Below are 25,000 nucleotides of genomic sequence, written 5' to 3'. Positions count from 1 at the left end.
GACTGATATGGTGTGTGTGTGTGTGTGTGTGTGTGTGTGTGTGTGTGTGTGTGTGATACCCTTCCTTCATTCACTCTCTCCCGAAATTTCTCGGCGATCCAACTACATTTATATCTACTTATCTATCTAATTATCTATCTGTCTGTCTCCCTCTCCACTTGTGTGTGTGTGTGTGTGTGTGTGTGTGTGTGTGTGTGTGTGTGTGTAACGGTAGTTCTCCTTCAGCCAGAGCCTCCCGCCAACTTTCCCGCCGGCGACGCAGAAGACTTGGGTTCTGGAGATACAGTGAAAGTCCGGTTCCAGCATCCCTCCCTCAGGCATCCCGAGGCTCTGACCTTAGCAGCTCCTGAAGGCGAGGTAACACAGGAGACACGAGCTACACCTCGTCCCGCCACCAGCCCTGCGTGTGAAGGGGTGAGGGATTGAATGTTCTGTCTTTGTTTGAATAGCTATGTATTTCTAGAATTTTTGTTTTGGATAAATGCTTCTTCATGTCCCTCTCCTCTTGGTGTAGGTGCCTCTGTCATGTTGTTTTCTAAAAATCTGCCTAACTTTACTGTTTTGTTAAATGAAAATGAAACAAGAAACTGTTTTCATCTTGATTTTCCGAGAAGTTGGAACAATGACAGGCAGTTTGTTTATGAAGATGACGCTATAGAAAAAAAATTTACCATATGTAGATGAAAGACATTCAACATACATAAATAGGCTCGTGTATACAAGTCAATTGCTAAAGGTTTCAGGGCTCGTGTCCTATAGCTTTTTGCAAATAAAATTTTAACAAAGCGTCGGACAAGGATGTTATTTTGGCAGTGAATATTTGAGATCCTGACCAAAAATATTTTCGGCGTCATATGTGGATAATGGAGGCAATTATAAGAGTAGATATAGGATAAACTTAGCTAAACTTTAAAGGTACTTGTAGCGAGACATCATAGATACCCCGCCCACTCTTCCTTTCGTGACATCGATGTGACGTTTAACTTTGACCTAAGAGTAATCACCCATCCAACCAGCAGTTCTGTCTTTTTGCCACACACACACACACACACACACACACACACACAACGATAGAGCACGGCCCTTCAAATCTTTAGTAGAAGCTTAGCCCTAATGGTCCTAATGGCTTCGTGTAGTGGATTTACATTATAATGACACTGCAGTGACTGAAGGCAATCCATAACCTGTGGTATTCGCTGCTCTACACATTTCACATACCAGGTGCAAAGGCTCGACTTCATCATTTGATAAAGTCTATTCTATAAAACTGCGTCTTTTCCTCGTCATTACATCCTGCATGGGTGAGAGTCCAGCTTCCACCAGGCACAGCTCCGGACCTGTGTATTTCTTTACTCCTGGCAGATGTTTCACCGCTCTCTTACATTGTACAATTAGCTTCTTGGGGTGGTGCGTGAGCCAGTCTCCGTGCTACAGAGGAGAGCGGACATCATGGCGGCGTGGAATATCGTGCGCTTCTTGTTACGTTGTACGACATGCTGTTGTTAGCGACGCGAAATATAGTAAGCTTATTTAGTTGAGACTCATTAGAGGGTTCGCCCCAATCTCGATACAGTACTCAATTTTACATCGTCACTGAACCACGCCACCAGGTACAGATAGTTACTACAATACGACAGCGTAGTGGAGGGTGTTGTGAGCGCCACAGTGTTCATGACTGTGTTCAAGGCCACGGAGATACTTAGCCGGGTTCTCAAGCGTATTATTTCTGTTATTAATGTGGACATGTTGATTTGCCACTAGAACCATAAAAACATCCTTAAAAATCTGTTATTTCACCATAACTATTGAAAACAGTCGTGGTGAGAAAGCAAAGCGTCTCTAAATACGCACCTCAGAGTTGCCAGGTTGTTTAGATGTCAACTCGTGCCTGAAAGATAAATAGAACCATATTTTTCGAACCAGATCCTTGTTCACAACCAAAAATCATGCGGCATGTGTTTTGAATGGCAAGCGTAATAGAAAGACCTGAGGACGTGTGCAGAGGGAGAGGGAAGGGAAAAAGGTGACGTGTCTTAGAGAACACACACACACACACACACACACACACCAAAGTAACCTAGGCAACCCGCCCCGCCGAGCTGCACTGAGCCCCGCCGAGCTTGGCCTCGTCCCTACGCGACTAAGGTAACAATTTCCCGTCTCTTCCCGTCAATATCTAGAGTAGGGAAGTATTACAGATGTGTGACTCAGACTGGCATTTGCTCAAGACTGCTGCCATTTCCCGTAGTGTGCCAAAACCATTTAGGCTAGTACTCTTAAACGTTTCGGTGTCCATTCAGCGACTTTTAACATAAGATCATAAAAAAATAAGGGAAGCTGGAAGAAGCCGTCAGGCCTACATGAAACGTACTTACCTACTTCCAACGATCATCCTATTACATAAATTTGTTTAATCTGCTTTCAAAGCTCCTTAACGACTCAGCACTAACAAACAACCTGATTATTGAGTCCGTCCATTCATCTACCAACATATTAGAGAACCCATTCCTTATTTTATAACCAATTCCTGGAGTCGCTCTATAGTACTTTATCAGTCTTCCTGGGTGTCTTCTACTGACAAATTAACATGGATTCAATTTTTCTCATTATTATTTATTCTACTGACATCTCTTACTTAATTTTAGTTTGCTATATATATATATATATATATATATATATATATATATATATATATATATATATATATATATATATATATATATATATATATATATATATATATATATATATATATATATATATATAATTTTTTTTTTTTTTTAATGTTCACGTTTGCAGTATCTATTGATGAGTATGTGGTCAGTAAACTGACCAACTACCAAGCTAAATAAGAGAAACACACACACACACACACACACACACACACCACGATGAGAGGAGCTCATATGGCCATCAATTAAATCTTTTGAAGCTAAATGTACATTTCCCAGACTCGCCCACTCCACGCCTCCATTCCCACGCCCCAGCGACCCCAGCTGCGACGAGGGGGGTGGGGGTGTCGGGGGAGGGTGTGTGAAAGTAGGGTACGGAGCCTCATTGACTCACAGCCTCGATTCCTCTTATCGCCACTGGCATCTCTTCCTTCTAGTCTGAGAGAGAGAGAGAGAGAGAGAGAGAGAGAGAGAGAGAGAGAGAGAACTTATTCTATATTATGTAATTATATATTCGCCTAAATTAACATTATGAAAACAAGGCCAGAGAGAGAGAGAGAAAGAGAGAGAGAGAGAGAGAGAGAGAGAGAGAGAGAGAGAGAGAGAGTGTGTGTGTGTGTGTGTGTGTGTTTTCTTTATTTGGTCAATTGAACATATTTACTGTACGTACAATGAGAGCGCTCATACGAGTAAACTTAAAAGCTTAAAAAAACATGACGGTCTAACTTTACATTTACTGACATTTTCATGACCATCATCATCATCATCATCATCAACATCATCATCATCACCATCATTATCAGTCTCCATTGCAACCCACCCACTCATCCGTGGAAAATTTCTTATCTTGTCCCTCCCTTGTTCCCTGTCTTGCCTTCTTTCACCATCTCCAAGCCGCTGTTCTGTTTCTCTTCAGAATCACCGTGCGTCTGTTCGCCTCGCGCCGCGCCCTGCATGTGTCCGTATTTTTATTTAGTCTTTTATCTTTATTTAATCAACTTTAGTGCGTTCCCCAGTCCCTGTTGCTCTCATCCTGACACACGTTTACTGTGCGTTCACGTTCACAATAATGGCAGCAGTAGGAATACAACAACAGTGATAACAGTAACAAGGCGGTTATGGTGATCTTGATATGAATAGAAATAATGATGATAGTGGTAATGGCGATGATAATTTTAATATTATCATGCATTATGATAATGATGATTTTAATAATAATAACCTAACTTAATAATTATTGTCAGTAGTAGTAGTAGTAGTAGCAGCAGTAGTAGTAGTAGTAGTAACAGCAGTAGTAGTAGTAGTAGTAGTAGTAGCAATATTATTGTTATTGTTGTTGTTGTTGTTGGTGGTGGTGGTTCTGCTGCTACTGCTGTTGTTGGCATTGTTGTTGTTGTTGTTGTTGTTGTTGTTGTTTGTTGTTGTTATTGTTGTTGTTATTGTTGTTGTTATAGTGACAATAATATGATAAATATTCTGTTCATACATTCCACTTTCCCATACATCACCATAACGCCCGTGTTACTCACTCACACGCTGTACACTGCTACTACTACAACACTTTGCCTTTTCCCTCTCACCCCTTCTCCCTTCCCCCCTCCAGCTGCCTCTGCCACATTGCCACTCCACTTACTCCACGCTGCGCAGCAAATGCTTATTAATAAGCCTAGCCATGTTCATGGTAATGAAGGAAAATTGCATCCCTTCAGCGTCTGTGCAAGTAATATACTACCATCTCACTTACAAGCGGCGCCTTATGACCTCGTTGTTGCGGCGCTAAAATTTAGTCACTCCAGGTAGGACAAGAAATATTGAGTTCAAGCTTGATAAAGTTAGATTTAAAAAGAGATAGGAAGGAATTGGTCCTCAAACACAGTGGTAGATCAATGAAATGGATTCGGTAATCAGATTGTCAGTACTGAGTCATTAAGGAGCTTTAAAAGAAGATTAAACATATTTATGGATGTGGGTGGTTGGTGGAAATAGGTAGGCGTACTTCACACAGGGACTGCCACGTGTACGCCTGACAACTTCTTGGAACTTCCCTGATTTTTCTTGTGTTATTATATTATGCAGGCGTGCGGGAGGAGCTTCTACCGGCTGTCCACGACCCCCAAGGCGTGGCGGGATGCGCGGGAGGACTGCCTGGCGGGGGACGGGCGTGTGGCGGTGGTGGTCAACAGGTCAGTCAGAGAGAGAGAGAGAGAGTAGGGGCGAGGCGTATGGAAAGACACCATTTGCCTTTCTTTGTTTCATATACATATAACACGGCAGTATTTCATGTGACTCATAATCCTTTTTTAAGTTTGTTACTAAGAGTGTTACGTAAAGCATCCCTCTCTTCCCTTGCCCTCCCAGCGTGCCCCCTAAGCTGGCGTCAAGATTGGCGGCGCTGGGGTCTCCCCTGTGGGTGGGAAGCCGCGCTCCCGACGCTGCCCTGATGCGTCCTAGACCAGGTGAACTGATGACGTGTGTTATCTACTGAGCTTTATTTTCCGTCTGTCTGGATATTTACTTATCTGTCTGTCTAGCTAGTTAGCTCTGCTTTGTCTATATATTTATTTACTTATCATTCTGTCCATACATATTCATTTAATTATGTATCTTTATACGTCTGTCTCTTCGTCTGTCTGTCAGCGTGTATTGTTGTTGAAGGTCACTTGATCACGTCCTACATTATTATTGGCGGTGCTTGTAGCCATTACCCTTTCTGGAGTCCTCCCGGCAGGAGCAAGACGGAGGCATCGCGGTCCTTGCCGCGTGGCCGTGCCAGGGTCTGGCCGCCCCTCCACTGTCGGCTGTCGCCGCCGCCACCACTACCTGTGTAAGCACCACTCACGCCTGGTTACTTCTTTTTTTTTTTTTTTCGTCGGAGAGGGGAGGAAGGGAAGGAGACTACATGTAGGTCAATTTTTTTTTTTTTTTTTTTTTAAGATTTGATAATGTTGGGTAAAGTTTGATAAGGTCAGGCACGCAAACGCATGGTTAGGTTACGTTATATTAGATTATATTAGGTAAAAAAATCTTAATTAACTAGGTAAAATAATCTTACTTAACCTAACTGACTGGTCTTAATGCGATCCTTTTATTATCCTCTTTTTTTTTTTTTTAGGCAAGAAAATTTGTATTGAGAGAACAATGTGATCACTGTACAGCTGGAGTAAGATTCTATTGTTCTGTTTGTTATTTCTCACAGGCGAATACTTGCACCGTCAGGATGACCGGCCTACGCCCCCAGCCCCTGTCCTCGCCGGGCCCATCAAACCCCGGCCCGCCTGTGCCGTGGGCTGGCACCTCTCTGGCGGACGCTGCTACCGGGTGAGTGACGCACGCCCACCTTGCTTCTCTTCACCTACCAACACCCACGCTGAGTAACATAATACACCAGCGGATATTGTCCCTTCACCTTGTAACGCCTTCGTGACATAAATCATCCTTACACGATCAAAAGATGTCTATCTGCCTGTCTGTCTATCTATCCACCTATGTTTCTGTGTCTATCTGTCTCTGTCTGTCTGTTTGCCTACCTGCCTGCCTATGTCTCTTTCTGTCTATCTATCTCTGTTTCTGTCTGTCTATCTATCTATCTATCTGTCTATCTGTCTATCTGTCTGTCTGTCTTTCCATCTACGAGTATCTATCTGTCTATTAGCAAGTGTTAACCTTTCACGATCTATATCCCGAGTTCACTCCAAAACCAATAGCATGAAACTGCTTTGATATGAATGAAATTGCTCAGTATTCTTTTTGAACTTTTCCATGGCTTATCTTGACAACTTCTAACTTGGTATCCGGGAAGTTCCTGGGGCTTTCAAGAGTGTTTTCATGATCTTAGCAATAATTTAGCACGTATTCTGTATTGTCTATGGGAAAAACACTCATAAAAAACACGATCTAACTCCTCACTGGGCTTTGAAAATACTCGTGATGAGGGAACATAGCGTTTAAAAATACGAGACTCTGAGCCAAGGCATGAGCGCACTCAGGAACACCCCTCGTGCCCCCACGCGGCGGCTATCCCTCAGGCCTTCTCGACGTGGAGGACGTGGGCGGCGGCGGAGGAGACCTGCTTGAGTCACGGCGGGCACCTAGCGAGCGTGGGCGGCCCCTCGGAGCACCACGCTCTCCTCAGGTGAGTCACACATGCTGTGCTGGGGAGGGCTTTCCCCGCCTACTTTGCGCTTGTGCGAGCAGTCTCGCCTCGTGATTGGCACGAGAAGTCTCGCCTCGCCTCATCAGCTAACCTAACGTAACTTAACCTAACCTTACCTAACCTAACTAACCAAACCTAATCTGACTGACCTAACCTAACCTATCCGATGTAATGTGTTATAATAAATAAGAGACCATATCCAGTAATTTGGTACAGAGTAGTTAGGTTAGGTTAAGGTTAGGTTAGGTTAGGTTAGATTAGTTAGGTTAGCTGATGAGAAGGTGGCGGCCAATCACGTGGAGAGACTGATTGCATATGCGCAGTGTGTGGGGAAGTTTCATGCGTGCAGGCCCTCCCATGTGTTGCTTGGACCCGGGAAGGAAATTCAGGAAACTCCTTATTTGTTCTTTAATATTGTGTGTGACACTTTAACTTTTCCAAACAAGTAGGTTAGTGTGTGAATCGCGTGCTAAGAACCTTCTGCTTCGACTAGTATCCGAAACAAATCTTGCGAACCCCTCCAGTCATCTCCAGCTTACTCGTACTGACTGGGATGCGTCTTGGTTACGAGTCGAATCAAGCGGGACAGTTCACGGCATGGCGATTCACACACTGGCGACGCTAAGTAATGAACGTGGAAGTGGAGGGGACTTTAAACGTCTTGCGTGTGTGTGCCAGACCTTCTTCAGCATCAAAGGTTTGGGTCTGTTTCCACCATTTCTCCTGATGACACGCATCCACAGTGACTGATCCGAGGAGGAAATGTGACACCCCCACAACACAGCAACATGTGGCAACCCCTTCACTTGTAGTGTCCCCAGTCTCTCTCTCTCTCTCTCTCGGAATTTCTTCAATTAAAATAGGTCATTAGTTCATACACTAATGTCTACTTGAATTATAGACAGGAAATTCATTAGATATCACTAACTATGGCAGTTTTACGTACTACATAAACACGATGTATTGAACTCAACTGTATGTTGGAATAATTTTTTTTGATTCTCAAAACGAGTAGTACAAGAATGGAACAAACTCATTAATCAGGCTGTTAGTGCCGAGGGAGTTTAAAAAGAAGATTATTTCATTTATGGATAGGATGACAGGTGAATATGAATATCTATGTTTTATACTTATAGGCCTATTGGCTCATTGCAGCTTTTTTTTTTTTTTTAATGTTCTCATGCACCTTCGTTCCAAGCCTCTGTGGATGTCAGTGCAGTGTCGCGGCGAGGGTTGTTCTGTTACGTTACGCCATAAAACAGCCGTCATTTATCTCCGTTCTATCTGCAGGCTTCTTTTTCCTCTTGTATGTAGCCAGAAAAAAATAATACCCATTTTGGTGATAACACCTTGAGTGGGTTACCCTTCCCCACAGATCGCCGAGTTTTCACATTATTAACCACATGACTTTTTCACTATTAATGATCTATAATTGAACAGAATATAGACCGTGACCTCAGCTTTCTGGTTTTTAGAATTGATTCATTCATTCAATCAATCATCTGCTTACTTTTCTTTTTTTTTCTCTTTTTCTTTTTTCTTTCCTTCTCTTACTCTCATGATTTCCACGTCAGGATGTCCATGGGCGCTCTTAAACCTTCCCCATATCCAAACCTCTAATGACTCTAGTACTCAGATTCGTACACTGAGATTCTCAGTATACGTACAAAAATAAAAAATTTTCTGTGACTTTACTGGTACATTCGCTAATGGTAAACATGCATTGTAGGGTAAAAGACACTGTTTATAAGCGTTTTACTGCACTTTTAAGTGACTTTTTTTTCTAATTCTTTGGATTTTTCGAGGATAAAGTCTTGTCATCCAACCGTTTTTTTTTTTTTTTTTTTCGATGGAGATATCAGAAAGGATTATGCTCGTAAACCAAGTACACCCGTGTACATAATTATGTACAGCTTCCGTAAGTAGTCATGTTCCCAAAATCCAATTAATTATATGTCCATAAATCGAATAGACATATAAATGTTTGAACTAATGAACTGTTTGCACTGAGAGCTCCGCACACACCAAGACCTGTGATAGCTGAAGGGGACTGTCTCATAAATGAATAAATAAAATAAATAAGAAAAGTATAACAGCCATTTAGTCACTTGTTGGCTTGGTGCTTGAATCCTAAACTATTTCACTCATTGATTGGTTGATTGAATGACTGATTCATTCATCTACTCATTCCTTTCCTTGCAGCCTGTCCTTGAGCCGCGTAGTGACCAGCCCTGTGTGGATTGGTTTGCGCCGCAAAGAAGGAGGAGCTGACGGTAAGAGTTCTGGTGTGTAGGCCTGTGCATGCCGAGTGGTACTGTTTCAGAATAATGATAATGATGATGATGATGATGATGATGATGATGATGTTAATGGTAATTTTAGGGAGCTCTTTCCACTAGCGCACTTTGCCCTTGAAAGTATGCCGGTTACACTTATGTGTGTTTTTCACCGAAAGCGTCAGAGCTGTTACTTTGAGGAGCCTCGTTCCATTAGTGCATTGAGCTATAGTGGCAGGGAAGTGCCCTCTTCTAGAGAATGCGTCGAAGCTGTTAATGTAGTATTCGTGATAGTACTGTAATAGTACATGTAGTAGTAGTAGTAGTAGTAGTAGTAGTAATAGTTATTCGGATCACCTGAAGATCCGCCACCCCACAGGGATCACCTGAAGATCCGCCACCCCAGATTGTCTCACCTGAAGATCCGCCACCCCAGACTCTCTCACTTGGTTAGGTTAGGTTAGGTTAGGTTAGCCTAACCTAACCTAACCTAACCTAACCTAACCTAACCTAACCTAACAACATGAACGCATTAAAAAACTGAGTGGATATAAAAAATGCAGAAAAAAGTTTACTTCATTAAAAGTATGGGATCACCTGAAGATCCGCCACCCCAGATTGTCTCACCTGAAGATCTGCTATCCCGAGTGCGGCTGGGGTGGCGGATCTTCAGGTGATCCAGTTATTCTTGTTGTTGTGTAGTAGTAGTAGTGGTAGTAATAGTTGTTGTTGTTGTTGTTGTTGTTGTTGGTTGCTGTAATGACAGTAGTAACAACAGTTATACTACTACTACTACTACTACTACTACTACTACTACTACTACTACTATTACTACTACTACTACTACTACGACTATTACTACTATCACTACTAATGGTAGTAGTAGTAGTAGTAGTAGTAGTAGTAATAGTTGTTGTTGTGTAGTAGTAGTAGTGGTAGTAATAGTTGTTGTTGTTGTTGGTTGCTGTAATGACAGTAGTAACAACAGTTATACTACTACTACTACTACTACTACTACTACTACGACTATTACTACTAATGATAATAATATAATAATAATAATAATAACAATAATAACAACAACAAAAACAACACGAGCTATAGTAACTAGAGTAAGAAACACTGATTCGTGACGTCGCCCAGAGTTCGAGTGGGTGGACGGCACGCCCTTCCATCCCTACCTGGGTTGGGAGAGAAGCCAGCCGGACCACCACCTGGGGCGGGAGTGGTGCGGGGCCGCCAGCCTGCCCGAGTTTGCCCTGCAGGACGCCGTGTGCCTCACCCTCATGCCCTTCGTGTGTGAGGCAGCGTATGGTGAGGATCTTTTCCAATCATATTATTTTGTTTCGTTTTCTTGTTGAATTTTAGTACTCTCTCTCTCTCTCTCTCTCTCTCTCTCTCTCTCTCTCTCTCTCTCTCTCTCTCTCTCTCTCTCTCTCTCTCTCTCTCGTGCATGCGTGCGTTCGTTGCGTGCGTGCGTGCGTGAGTCATGTACAGTACAGAGGGAAAGGAGAAGATGCATGCCGTTAGGAAATTCAGAAGACCAGTAACCATGGAATAACGGTAGAAGATTACAAGATAAGCAAAAATGTGGCAGTGGGTGAGATATTGATAAATATATGTTAGAGGAGTTAAATGGAATTGGTAAAGCGAGTATTTGCAGTTCCATTCTGCTTAAGCATTTTGAAACAACATTATTATTTTCAGAGGGCATAGAGATAACTAGCCGGATTCTCGAGAATGTTTATCCGGTTAATAATGTAGAAATCTTGCTTTTCTGTCACTAAAACTATAAAAAACGCTCTAGAAAACCCGTGTAATTTCAGTCTGGGCCTTTTGAATGTATAGTAGAGGTGAGTACTCTCCGCATACATGTATTTAAGATCAATACTCAATCTTCTCCTCAGCTTGCGTCTATACAGGGTCGCTGCTTGGGAGGGGATGAGCCTTCTCCACGTGGTTCTATTGTATGCTTCTGCTTCCTCTATTCCTTTTGTCTTGCTTCCTCCACGCAGTCGATCTGTCACTTTGTCGGTCTTCCTATCTTTCTTCTCCCATGTTCTTCTATTTCCATTGTCTTCTTTCCGACGTGGCCCTCTTTCCTCCTCCGCATGTGGCCATAACAAGCACGAATAAGCCCCTGTACAGAGTTAGCATCTCCTAGTAGTAAATTATATGGAGACTATACAGAACACCTAATTTCATAGTAGTTGTTTAAAGAAAATGAGAGATACGATGTGATATTTCCAATTGACATTTTCTTGGGGAAAAAAAAAAAGGTAACCCAGGTTTGTTCGATGTAGAAGAGGGGAAGAGTTGAGTGTCACGGAAGAAGAGGGAATAGTTGTGTGGAAGGCTGTGTCGAGTGAACAGATGAAGGAAAGTAATTTTTTTAGGCACTGAACAACACAAGCCTTGTCCTCCCATATTCTGAAATTACTGAGACATCAAACGTTAAGCTCTCAGTGACTTCTCTGCGTGATCTGTTTGATCCCTGATTGGTTAAACGTTTGGCAAACTGCGCTGAAAAATACGAGGTAGTCATGAGTGTGAGTGAAAAATTCTGAAGATAATTTATGAACGACAGAGTGGATGATTATAGTTAATAGTCTGACAAGAATGCACCGATAGAACGGCCGAATACTAGAAATAAAGCTGCAGAAAAATGTATAGAAACCGTATGAGGAAAGTATAAAAATGAAAGCTTTTTTGGCAGACTGTCAAAAACTTACGTATGTCTGAGGCAATCACAAAAAATTCACCAAAATACCTAAAGAGAGGATGACCAAGATTCAGTAAGGAAGTTAAAAGATCTGCCAGTGGATAGTTTTACGAAACCCATACTGACGATAAGAAAGAAGAGATTGTGAGTGAATTGGTGTTTGAGTATCTTCCTGATGGGATTAGACTGAAGTCATTACAGGATTGAAGCGGTCACTTTTCTTAGAAACAAGTTGCAAGTCAGTCATTTTCTCGGAAGAAGGAAGTGTGAATGTTGGTTGACGAAGAAGGAAAATTTTGTCAGTACACACACACACACACACACACACACACATCAGAACCGCATTCTTTCCAGGTATGTCCGGAAATCCGCTGCCCCCACCAACCCTGGCCTTCTCTGACGAGGCGTGTGAAGGCGACCCCGCTTGGCTGCGCCTCGGGGACCACTGCTACAGGCTGGTCGGCGCCGAGGACCAGCAGCCGTGGGAGGAGTCCAATAAAAGGTGTCTTGAGGAGGGCGCTCTCCTAGCCTCTGTACATTCGCTAGAGGAGAACTACTGGCTGCAGGCGAAGGTGGGTTGTGGAGCGAGTGGATGGATGGATAGACAGGGTGGAGTGTGATGGAGAGAAAAAATAGATCTATGTTGTAAGAGATAAATCCCATACCTGTGTATTCTCTCCTGCTTCATCCTGTGTTTCTCACCACTTCAATCCACTCATTTGTCTAATCAGGATAGATGTAGCAAATTGACCGACCAGGGAATTTATAGGTAGATTAGCTAACACTAATTAAGGATTGAATAGTAAATGTGAATAGTAGAAAAGTGGATTGTTGGACAGATAAATTGATAGATTAACATTGATTTACAGAAGATAGATTGACTGACTGGTGAATATGTATAGGTATATATTAATTATTAGTGATCTAAATCATGAGTGAAACAAAAATAGGTAGACAGATGAACTGACGAACTGTTTCATTGAGTAACAAGAAAAAAAACTGATTGACTGACTGATAAGCAGATAGAAAGATATATAAATGGAGAGGTAAGAAGATAACCATTAAAGTGCTTAATCGTGGCTGAAGTATAGAAGGTGAATGGTAGAATTGTTATATTAGCGGACAGTGAAATGCTGCTTGACCGAAAAAATAAATAAATAAATAAATAAATAAATAAAATAAAAAATAAGAAATAGACTAACTACCTGTAAAATATATATATATATATATATATATATATATATATATATATATATATATATATATATATATATATATATATATATATATATATATATATATATATATATATATATATATGGAGACGGACTGATAAGCATTGGACTGCTTAACTTTATTGAGTGACTGGACCTGAAATAAATATTCGTAGATATATAGATGGACAGACATAGACACAGACAGGTAGATAGATAGGTAGATAGATAGATATAGAGATAGATAAATAGATAGACAGACACAAATAGGTAAATATATAAACAGATAGACAAACAGACACATAGGTAGATATATAGATAAAGAGACAGACAGACACAGATAGTGGATAGATAGACACAGACACAGACACAGATAGGTAGATAGACAGATAGACAGACAGACACAGACACAGGAAGTTAGATAGATAGATGGATAGACAGACACATATAGATAGATACAGATAGATACATAGATAAATAGGTAGATATGTAGGAAGACTGACAATTATTAAACTGCTTGTATGACTGACTGATAAAGGATATAGATAACTATGAGTATGTAAGCAGATTGACAAGTAGCAGTTAAAGTGACATGGGAAACATAAATTCTCATCTAACCGAGGGGAACGTAACGCAAGTCTTCCCACATACCGCTTGGCTGCCGCGTCCCCTCACCTTCCTGCGGGCTGACAGTTGCTCCGGTTGAGTTTGGAGGCGGTGTGGATGGGCGGGCGGGCGTGGGAGGAGGAGTATCGCTGGGTTGACCACACGCCCTTCAACTTTACGAACTGGGCGCCTGGTGAACCAAACAATGTTCATGGTCTGTATTCACCTCACTGTATTCACCATTGTATTTGTTGTTGTATAATGAGCCTGGTCTTCATTCATCTCAACCTTATCCATAAATTTATCTGATCTTTAAAGTTCCTTAATGACTCAGCACAACGTAACAACCTGTTGATTACCGAGTCTGTATACCTTTACCGAAGTGGCATGTTATGTGACTTGGCCAGTCATGTCCCTCCACCTTCGAGAAGTCTTGTGGATGAGATGTGAGGGTCTACATGACAGGGTGTTGTTCTCTATGATCCGGTCTATTAACTTGTATTACTGACACACTGCATCGCTCCTCCCGACACGCCAAGCAGACCAGGAAGATTGTCTCGCCCTCTACACGCGCCGCCAAGGTTACTGGAACGACCAGAACTGTGGCTCTCCTGCAGGACGAGTTTGCAAGAGGCCGCTGGGGAGTAGCCGACGCCACACGCCCCCTACCCACGCCCCGACACCCGCTGCTTCCCCAGGCAAATGTCCCCGGGGATGGACTACTGCCCAGGGTTAGTGTTTTTTTTTTTTTCTCTCTCCCTCTTCTCCTTCTCCTTCTTGCCTTTTTTTTCTATTTCTCTTTTTCTTTTCTTCCCTTCTTACATAGGAAGACAGGTCAACAGTAAAAAAAAAGTGAAAAACGGTAAATTGCCATTGATAAATAAATAAATAAAATACAATAAAAGTTAGTTGAAAATAACTAAGATTGTTTGTGTTTGGTTTTACGTAGGAACTTTTTACTTGAATGAAGATATAAAGATATAAATAAAAATGCTTGTGCACATTTGCGTTACATTGATTAAAAAAGATGAAAGTTGAAAGATTAATTTTTTTTGGAAAAACGAACAGTGACTGTGTTGTTAAGACATATGAAAATTACTTTTCTTTCAAAAGTGTAACCTTTTTTTTTTTGTTACATCAAAGAAAATTAAATGCATGAAAGTTAAAGACTGGAAACTTCGAGAATCCAGAATATCTATACTGTTGTTCTTTGTAAATAATGAGGATTTGAAACTGAAAGATTTATTAAAAGAGTATAAATGTCTGTTTATTTTTGTGTTACACTAAAAAAAAATATGGAAGTTTACAAACAGAGATATTCTTGAAAAAGTAAAAATGTATTTACTACTTATTCTGTCATATATAAATACATTTTTAAGAGTAAAGTGATATAACTTATTCATGGTATATATTATTATGTAAAAAGCTGAAAAAAAACTAAAGATAAAAGACTTTTTTTATTTAGAAAACCATACCATTACCATTGTTTGTAAATAAATAAAAAAGTAAGAAAGAAAAGTCAAATCAATGTACAAATAGTGACATGATGGATGAGCAGTGTTGCCTTCACCGCCTCCTTCAGGGTCCAGGTGTTACAAGTACTTCGCTGAGCTGAGGGACTTCGATGCTGCCCGAGCCGCCTGCAGGAGAGAGAGTCCCGACGCAGACCTGGCCAGTGTGCACACGGCGAAGCAGCAGGGTGAGGCATGCCATTCTCTCTCTCTCTCTCTCTCTCTCTCTCTCTCTCTCTCTCTCTCTCTGCATTCGTGTTCTCTTTTCCACTCACTGCATTCGTGTTCTCTTTTCCCCAACACTGTCTTTTCATTCCCTTTACATACTGCATTAATATTTTTCCTCCTATTTTTTTTCTCTCCCCTTCCTCCTGCTGATTATTTTTCCTCGTCCTCTTTCTCCTTGTCGTCATTTCTTTCAACTCCTTTTATTACATTTCTTCTAGCTCCTCCTCCTCGTCCTCCTCCTCCTCCTCCTCCTCCTACTATTACTACTACTAATACTAATATTACTAATACTACCTTACATAATAACTGCTTACCGTCACCGCGCTCCCCACAGCTTACCTCACCGTGTTGGCGGGCGTGGGCGTGGCAGGGGCGTGGCTGGGGATGAAGAGGCAACAGCAGCACTTCCTGTGGGTGGACCAGACGCCCGTCACCTTCACCTCGTGGGCGGCGGGCGAACCAAGCGGAGCCCAGGCAACGGTGAGAGAGAGAGAGAGAGAGAGAGAGAGAGAGAGAGAGGTGGGGGTAAAGGTAGAAAGACCGATTATTTTCTATTGCCAATCCTTCCTCTTCTTCTTCTTCTTCTTCTTTTTCTTCTTCTTCTTCTCCTCCTCTTCCTCCTCGTCCTCCTCCTCCTTTTCTTCCTTTTCCTCTTCTATTCCTTTTCCTTTTCTCTTCCTTTTTCCTCTTCCTTTTCCATTTCTCTTTCTTTTCTTCTTCTCCTTCGTCGTCGTCTTTTTCTTCTTCTTTCTTCTTTCTTCTTTCTTCTTTCTTCTTCTTCTTCTTCTTCTTCTTTCTCCTCCTCCTCCTCCTCCTCCTCCTCCTCCTACTTCTTATCCATCCCTCCCCCTTCCTCCTTCTCCTCCTCCTCTTCTTTCTTCTCCTCCTCCTCTTCCTCTTTCTCCTCCTCCTCATCTTCCTCTTTCTCCTCCTCCCCCTCCTTTTCTTCCTTCTCCTCCCCCTCCTTCTCTTCCTCCTCCTCATTCCACACAATAACAGGTGCCCTTCTCTCCTGCAGGTGGTGGTGGGGGCGGGCCGGCGGCTGCGGCAGGCTGAGGAGTGCGTGGAGCTGCTCACCCACAGTAGGGCGGGAATGTGGAACGACGTGGCCTGCAGCGAGCGACGGGCCTTCGTGTGCCAGACTCCTCCTGCAGGTGGGTGGTGAGATGAATGAAGGAAAGGAAGGAGTTAACCATTTCACTGCTATTCGACGCACCAGAGAGAGAGAGAGAGAAAGAGAGATAAATGATAATGGTCTTGCATCCTTCACGACAGACAGGCAGATAGCGTTGTAATAAGTTGACTTACAGAAATAAAAAAAAAAAAATACTGAGTCTTACTAGGATGGATAAATGACGAAAAAGTAAGTGAAAATGTAACAGTGTGACTTGTATTCTTCACTACAGAGCCAGCAAGACCAGAACACCTCTCCCCCTCTCCTTCTCCCTCTCCCTCTCCTTCCCCGAGGTGCCCCCCGCCCCACCACCACTACCTGAGGCTGGGTGACCACTGCTACCGCCACGTCCTCACCCCGCTTCCTTGGCAGGTGTGTGTACGACTCAGTAAGTCACTGAGTCATTAAGTCAATTATTCATTCATTTAGTCAGTATGTCTAATGTTCTCCACATGTGTTATAGTTGCTATTTCATCCATGTCTTTGTTTTTCTTTTCTTTCTTTATATTTGTTTTTATATTCTAGTTATTTATGTTAAGTTTAAGCTGCCTCAAAGTATATTCTTGATTATGGGGTGTTTGTCTACCTTTCCAAATAACATTAATAATATATTTTCCTTGTCATAACATTATTACATTGCAAAGTGTTTAAATTGTTTGAAGTATGTCAGTTAGTCAGTCAGCCACTCAGCAAGTTAGTCAGTCAAATGTCACCTACTAATCCAATCGGTCAGTCAGTCAGTCAGTCGTCAGTCAGTCAGTTAATAGTCAGTAAGTTGGTTAGTAAGTAGTAAGTCAGTCAGTCTTTACGAGTAAATCAGCTAATCAGTCAGTCAGTAAATCTGTTAGTAAATCAACCAGTCAGTTAATCAATCAGTCAGTCGATCAAGGAGCATTGCATACACTGAGAGATAATCACGCTATTTGATTAACTCGTTTATCTATTACCTTGTTTATCCATTCACCCGACAGGAGGCAGAGGACACCTGTAGCAGGGAGGGGGCGCACCTGGCCACGGCCCTCACCAAGACGCAGGCGGCGGCGGTGTGGGTGGCGGTGATGGAGGCTGGGCTGCAGGAGGCGTGGCTGGGGCTGCGTCATGAGGAGGTAAGGTGTTCCTTCTGCGTCTTCTATAGGAGCGCGAAATGAAACCAAGGTAGTTGATGGGTAAATGCTTTTTTTTTTCTTCTTTTTTTTAAGATGGGGAGAAATGTGTAAATTGTTTATCATATTTATTTTAACTCGACAATAGCTCAAGCACTCCAACTAACAGAACACAGAAAATCACGACACTCGTCCTCTCATTCTCTCCCCTTCAGGAGCACGAAGCGTTCCGGTGGTCGAGTGGGTGGCCGCTTTTGCACGCCCATTGGTTCTCCGCCACCAGCACAGAGAGTGGCGGGGATTGCGTGGCTCTCAGCGCCTCATCAGGGCAGTGGGTGGTGCGTCCTTGCCTCACCGCGCGGCCCTTCATTTGCCATCTTGGTGAGACAAAAAAACATATTCTGAAACACTTTTGCTCCGCACTTGGACTGCTTTCAAAGGGCTGTAATTGAAGTTACACGTGTTTTTAAGGGTGTTTTTACTGTTGTAGTGACGGATTAACAAAATTCCTACATCATGAACAGAAGAAACACTCCTGAGAACCTGACTAATCATCTCTGTGGCCCCGAGAGAGAGAGAGAGAGAGAGAGAGAGAGAGAGAGAGAGAGAGAGAGAGAGAGAGAGATAACAGCCTCCTCCATACACACAGACTCAGCAGCAGAGGGGGCGGCAGTGAGGGCGTCCAGTGAGTCCTGTCCTGACAAGCGCTGGCTGGACTTCGGGGGTCTTAATTGCTACCTGGTGGTGAGGGACCCCAAGCCCTGGCACGACGCCCGCTACACGTGAGGGCGCCCCTGAGAGAGAGAGAGAGAGAGAGAGAGAGAGAGAGAGAGAGAGAGAGAGAGAGAGAGAGAGAGAGAGAGAGGGAGGTTGTATGTGTGCGTCACTCAGTCAGTCAGGCGATCAGTCAATGAGTCAGTCAGGCAGGCAGGCAGTCAGTCAGTCAGTTAGTCGAACGGTCAGTCAGTCAAATAGTCAGTTAATCGGTCAGTCAATCAAACAGTCAGTCAGTCAATCAGTCAATCAAATAGTCAGTCAGTCAATCAGTCAATCAAATAGTCATTTAGTCATTCAGTCACTGCATTCCTCCTAGATGTCTGCTGGAGGGCGGTGACCTGACATCCATCACCTCTGGGGCGGAGATGACGCTACTCACCATAGCGCTGCACGACGTGACCCAGGCCGTATGGATTGGACTGCTGCGGGAGGAACGCGGTAAATTTCATTCCCTTCACCGCCACACAAACTTTTTTTTTTTTCTTTCCCCATAATCACCAGCAGCTTCTTACACTTTTTTTTTTCTTTTTTTTTACTATGTACAGTCTTTTAGATAATCATAAAGCAGAGAGAAGAAAGAATTAACTTTGTTTTTTCTCTCTCTCTTGTGTGACCATGCAACCGATTTATTTAAAGTGCTCTGAATGTCAACGAAGAACAACGACAATTCTTAAAAAAAAAAAAAAAAGCTAAGTTCATAAAACCCTGAAGCTCTCATTATCTCCAAAGACCACAGAGATGATTAATCGGCTCTCATCATTTCTATTTTTTTTTTTATTGATATAGTGCAGAATCGTTGCCAAACCATTACTTTGATCATGAAATGCCCTTAAAGCTACGGTACCTTCCACTAGAACCTGTTAAAAATAATCAAATTAAAGCACTGAAACGTCAGGGAACACGATTAGGAGTCATTCATCCTCCCCCTACTTCGGCCTCAGACGGCACGTGAGGGAGCGGTATTCAGCGAAGATGTAAAGGAGAGGAAGGACTGGGAGAAAGATCAAATGTCTTTATTGCTCATCACTTTCCTTCTTCCTTCGGCCCGCCCTCCCCCTTCTACCGTCTCGAATATTAGTTTAATTAATAATTATCAATCTGTCAGAAGTAATTAGATAACGTTCCATTAGAAGAGGTTGTTTTATTGGAATACAGAAGTCGTCATCTGCTATGGATTTCCTCAAGCTTAATGCAATGACCGTGAGTGATTCTAAAGACACCAGATAGACGGACGAGTGGCGGCGTCTGTTCGACTCTGCGTTCAGCTTCTTTCCTCATTTTCTCAAATTTCTCTCTTGTTTTCTTCATTTTCATTTTTTTTTTCTTTATGCAACTCCTGTTTTTCTTGTTTTCACAAATAATTCATTCATCCGTTTCCATGTTTGTTTAATTCTACAATCATTAATCTTTTCTCTTTATCTCAAGTCCCTAAATCATATGCCTTCCTCCACCATTATTGTTTATTTGTTTGTTTGTTTATTTGTTTGTTCCACTCGTCTTCACTCATTCATTTCATTGTCGTTTCACTCCTACAGCTAATGCCTTTTCCTCTCGTAACTACCCATGTCATTAAATTCTTAAGGGAAGGGAACTATGTAGAGAGGAGAGGAGGAAAGGTCAGAAGGGATGTGGAAAAAGTGAAACTAGAGAAAAGGAGAGATCACAATGGGAAGACGTAGAAAAGAAAAGATGGACAGGGAGGGAACTAGAGAAGAGAAGAGAAGAGATCACAAGGGGAAGACATAGAAGAGAAGAAGAGCAAGTATATACTGGGAGAGAACAAGAGAGGAGAGAAATAGAGAAGACTGTTTCGAGTGCATTGCTTCGGTTTCGCAAGTCTCAATCTCAAGGTTCAGGTAGCGTCGTGAGAGGCTTCGGAATTTCAGTTGCCATTAGCTATATAACCACTCTTGCTTATTTTTAATATATTAAACTCATTTTTCACACACCATAGGCTATATCTTCTCAGCTGACTCACCATAAACTGAATAAAGATTAGTAGATGCTGTTCAAATCCTATAATGTTTTGGTGGCCATGAATACCTTGTTCGCCGCTGACAAAGTAGTGCGCGTGCTGACGTGTATTCCTCCGCCAGGACATCGGTGGACCGACGGCATGAACTTCAACTTCACCAACTGGAACGAAGGGGAACCGAACGGCGGCGCGGGCCTGTGTACTGAAGTTTACGCAAACACCGGCCGCTGGAACGACGTGGAGTGTTCCCAGGTGCGGCCCTTCGTCTGTAAGCACCTCAGAAGCTGAACACTTCCACCTGTGGCTTTAGTGTGGTACAAAGCCCCGTGTTCAGAAGCGCTTTTGCTCTCTCACCACGACTATTTTCTAAGTCCATAAAGACCATTAGTAGGGGTATCGATCTTGTTTCTCCTGTTAATACACTAGAAATCTTGTTAATATGTCACTAGAATCATAAAAACGCCCTTAAAAACACGTGTGGCTTCGACTAGAACCTCGTGAATGTAGTGGAGGTGAAGCCCAGAAGTGTTTCAGAATATGGTCTTAAACACTGATACCTCGTAGATGTACTGTAGTGTTGTGTGTAGTGTTTGTATCTCTGTGGTCCCTCTTGACTGTTGGATGAATGTGTACCTATTAAATTCAAGGTTCGTATATTGAGATTTTTTGTTCTCATCAGAACTTATTCAAAGACCACGTAGATGATTAGTCGGGTTTTAATGAATGATTTGATGCATGACCCTTGTTAAACTAACATTAGAATCTATAAAACACTCTCGAAAACTCCATTAACTTCTCTAAACAAGAACCTGTCAAAAGTTTAGTAGAGATAAGACGCAGAGGTAGGTGATGCAGTCTTAGGATATACAGGTGTTTTGGTTCTCTAGATTCTTGTTACTGTGTTTTCCTTGTTACCTCTCTCTCTCTCTCTCTCTCTCTCTCTCTCTCTCTCTCTCTCTCTCTCTCATGTGAACACGACTTGAAATATATTGAACTTAATTTAATTTGCACGAAGTTTTCACTTTAGCGCAATCCATCCCAACCGCTCATTCACGCTGTACATACGTAAATATTAAAGGAATCCTTTCCATTTTTTTTTTTTTTTTTCTATTTCTGTTGTTTTATCTTTTATATTTAAAATTCGGATTAATAAACAAAGATAAACAGTAGGGATTAGTATTATTCACTCAATGTATACGTAAGTAGATTTAAGGACAAAATGATGCAATTTAACTTGTCAAATCCCCTAACCACCATTTTTCCGTTAGTTCTTTTTTCCACGAATTTTCTACAATATATCCTGTACAATATATCCTGTAAACCGAGTCACCTGTACTTCAGATTTTCCTGTGTCCGCTGCTTTGTTTTGTCTACGTAAGGTCTCTAAGGTTACTTATATGAATGAAGCGAGAGGTGTAGGATTAGCAGTAAAAGGTTAAGCATTCGCGTGGCTTCCTCCACACCCCGTGCTGCACCGAGCAGTCCTTGCCAATTTACCTTGCCACCCGCCACAAGGAAACCATTTAGCGGCAGTTTTATTTTTCGGTCCCGTTCATGTATATTAGAATGATATTAACTTTAACTAGGGCTGAACACAATTAACTTACCAGCTGTTTATTTCTTAGAACTGTTCATTTATGTTAGATTCATATTAACTTACGACGAAATAAAATTAAAAAAAGAAAAGGCAGCAGTTTATTTTTCAGACTTGTTTAGTTACGTTAAATTTATATTAACTTTAACTAGGACAAAATACAATAGTGATTTTATATTAGATCTTCAGTTATCTTCACACGAATTAGCTGAACACTGTTAATTGCCCTGGTTATCTCTTATCTACACAGACCGTCCCGTACCTTAATAAAGCCACAGGGTACTCGAGGCATACTTGTTCCATAGGCTGTCAGGTAATTGCCTCTGTGGGTGCAGGAGATAAGGCTGATTGTCTCATCTTGCCCCTATTGAGTACACTGCCCAGCTATTGTTTGGAACTCGATAGCATTTTGGCTGACTAGTGATACGTAAATAAGGTTTATCAATTATGTGAGCGTGTGTTTCTCCCTCCCTCCCTCCCTCCCTTCCTTCCCGTGCCTCACACACACACACACACACACACACACACACAGAGAGAGAGAGAGAGAGAGAGAGAGAGAGAGAGAGAGAGAGAGAGAGAGATTGTGTGTGGAAAATAACACACACGCACACACACACACACACACATACATACATACACACACACACACACACACACACACACACACACACACACACACACACACACACACACACACACACACACACACACACACACACACACAAAAGCGGCAGCAAGTATGGTGATGCACATATGATGCAGGTTAAAAAATGAGAATACCACATTCTACGGTTTTGTTATCATTATCACTGGTTTTCAGTTATGCATTATATTCACGGATAACTTTGTGTGCCGTGCGTAGATAAAGAAAATAAACAATAGTTCCTCCTTATCGTTTTCTTTGTTAGTTTATTGGAATAAGAAAATGCAATTATATTGGTAACCCTATCAATTGTATTAGTAAAAGGACAGTCAGTGTTCCTGTAAACAGTACCTCTACTTTTCCTTATAAAAATATGTGTTCGTATTACCTGATTGTTGATTTTAAATACTGATAACTTTGAGCAACATACACACTTTTTTGCATATAGATTTTACACACTTATAATCATGAAATTAGAATTCGTCATTAAATTTCATTTATCATTTTCCTATCAATACGGAGATGAAATGACTCGATTTATACAGAAGGTTTGGAAGTCTTGGATATACCCAAAAATATTGTCAAACCAAACTAAGGTTACACAGAACTCCTTATAGTCATTCTGCCCTAAATCATATCAAATCTGTTCTCTAATTTGACAAAAACTACTTCATCTATAGAAAAGTTAAAAACCTGCCAGTTCGCACTCTCGTCGATACTTCTGCCATCTAGCAAAAAAAAATATATCCAACCATTTACCTTCTTCAACTCTCCCTCCTCTACTTCCTGGTAGTTCCCTTGCCATCTCCTCTGTCTCTAAAGCTCAGGTCTTTGGTGACAATTTCACACTGGATGATACCACTTGTTCCTACGTTACCTCTTCCTCATCTCCGTTTATCATCCGCCTTTCCTTTTTGCTGGAAGTTTGCTTATATTCAACCTGTTCCTAAGAAAGGTAAACACTCCAGTCATTCACACTACTTACCTATAGCTTTGATTTCCTGTCTATCTTAAGCTCTGAAGCATTTATCACTCTCAATCTTCTTCCTGGTCGTCAGTATGGATTTCGCAAAGAACGATCTCCTGGCTATTTTCTATCTACCTTATTGAACCTTGGTCATCGTCTTTTAGGGATTTCTGTGAAATCTTTGTTATTGCCTTAGACATATCAAAAGCTTGTGATAATCTGGCATAAATCTTTGAATTTTAAGTTATTGTGTCTATCTCATTAATTCAAGAGTAACATGTTTTCGTCCTTTTTAACCAGTAAACTTTAGAACATCCGTTCTATTTCTTTATTTCCACTTGCCAACGACTTGGAACTATTCAGAAAAGAATTATAAAGACACCTCAGAAAATAAATTGGCCTCTCTCACGCTTGTCCTACTCCTGTTTCCTTTAAGGAACGGCATTATGAGCAGGCTTTTTATTGATTCATTTTCTGTTTATTTTTTGTCCTTGGATGATTTCCCTGACACATTTTATATATATATATATATATATATATATATATATATATATATATATATATATATATATATATATATATATATATATATATATATATATATATATATAAAAGCAAAAATGTGACGCAGGAGTGCAGCGTGGGCGTGGTGTGATCTTACGAGTACCATGACACGAGACTTTGATGTTCAACAGTTGATATTGTAAACGTCTTTAGTATGTTTAGCACTCACTCTCTTGGTCTGACTCTTTGGGTCATTAAAATTGTTAAACTGACAGCTTTGAAAAAGAAGACTTAAGCAACTTGTTGTCATCGTCATTGATCCTAGAAGCAGACTCACAGCCAGACGTGACGTGACCAGGCTCATGTCCTCTGTTTCTGTCAGAGGTAGACGGTACAGGATAAAGACCTCTTATGTAATAACCTTTTGAAGAGTGTTGTTGTCTTCCTAAGAAAACAAGAAAATATTTATCTCATTCTGAGATAAATATTTATAGTGTTAGCCACCATAAATAGCATACGTGTCTCGTAATGTAAGCCGAAGACTGCTCGCTTTCGGTAGATTTATTATTACTGTAAAGGGGAACGTGACTATTGTGTTGATAACGCGTGGCGCGGCGAGGCGAGCGGCCGTGCTGCAGCTGAGGTGGGCGGTGTTGCGTAGTAAGGTAAAGAAATGTGAAATGGATATAAGAGAAGTGATAATAATTATGTTACTTGTAATGGACAACATAAGGCAGCGTCACGCCTGAGAGGTGTTGGACAAGCAACAGTCAAGTTGAGACACACACACAGGCCACGCTGGTAACTCATGACAGATAATAGTGGGGTGACTCTTTCCTTCTCTTACCACTGCTTGTCACAGCATCACGAACACCCCCCTC

At 41.7% G+C, this 25,000-nt stretch overlaps 1 protein-coding gene across 2 annotated transcripts in view; it reads left to right on the top strand.

Moving 5' to 3' along the window:
* LOC135091463 (macrophage mannose receptor 1-like) overlaps window positions 1-21,578 on the top strand; it is a 24,990-nt gene extending 3,412 nt beyond the window's left edge. The window contains exons 5-24 of one of the 2 annotated variants that reach the window (XM_063989120.1): window positions 226-414; window positions 4,749-4,855; window positions 5,031-5,128; window positions 5,371-5,496; window positions 5,869-5,990; window positions 6,698-6,804; window positions 9,028-9,098; window positions 10,245-10,415; window positions 12,178-12,395; window positions 13,731-13,857; window positions 14,186-14,374; window positions 15,226-15,342; window positions 15,717-15,862; window positions 16,401-16,536; window positions 16,789-16,928; window positions 17,528-17,662; window positions 17,875-18,040; window positions 18,309-18,441; window positions 18,753-18,874; window positions 20,533-21,578. In XM_063989120.1, coding sequence (XP_063845190.1) covers window positions 226-414; window positions 4,749-4,855; window positions 5,031-5,128; window positions 5,371-5,496; window positions 5,869-5,990; window positions 6,698-6,804; window positions 9,028-9,098; window positions 10,245-10,415; window positions 12,178-12,395; window positions 13,731-13,857; window positions 14,186-14,374; window positions 15,226-15,342; window positions 15,717-15,862; window positions 16,401-16,536; window positions 16,789-16,928; window positions 17,528-17,662; window positions 17,875-18,040; window positions 18,309-18,441; window positions 18,753-18,874; window positions 20,533-20,699 — 2,787 coding nt within the window. In that variant the 3' untranslated portion in view covers window positions 20,700-21,578. The remainder of the gene's footprint in view (window positions 1-225; window positions 415-4,748; window positions 4,856-5,030; window positions 5,129-5,370; window positions 5,497-5,868; window positions 5,991-6,697; window positions 6,805-9,027; window positions 9,099-10,244; window positions 10,416-12,177; window positions 12,396-13,730; window positions 13,858-14,185; window positions 14,375-15,225; window positions 15,343-15,716; window positions 15,863-16,400; window positions 16,537-16,788; window positions 16,929-17,527; window positions 17,663-17,874; window positions 18,041-18,308; window positions 18,442-18,752; window positions 18,875-20,532) is intronic. The other variant, XM_063989121.1, reaches the window with a different exon arrangement.
* Window positions 21,579-25,000: the final 3,422 nt, after the last annotated feature.

This window comes from Scylla paramamosain, chromosome 37, assembly GCF_035594125.1.
Source record: "Scylla paramamosain isolate STU-SP2022 chromosome 37, ASM3559412v1, whole genome shotgun sequence".
Lineage (NCBI taxonomy): Eukaryota > Metazoa > Arthropoda > Malacostraca > Decapoda > Portunidae > Scylla > Scylla paramamosain.
This window is presented reverse-complemented; position numbering and strand designations above follow the sequence as displayed.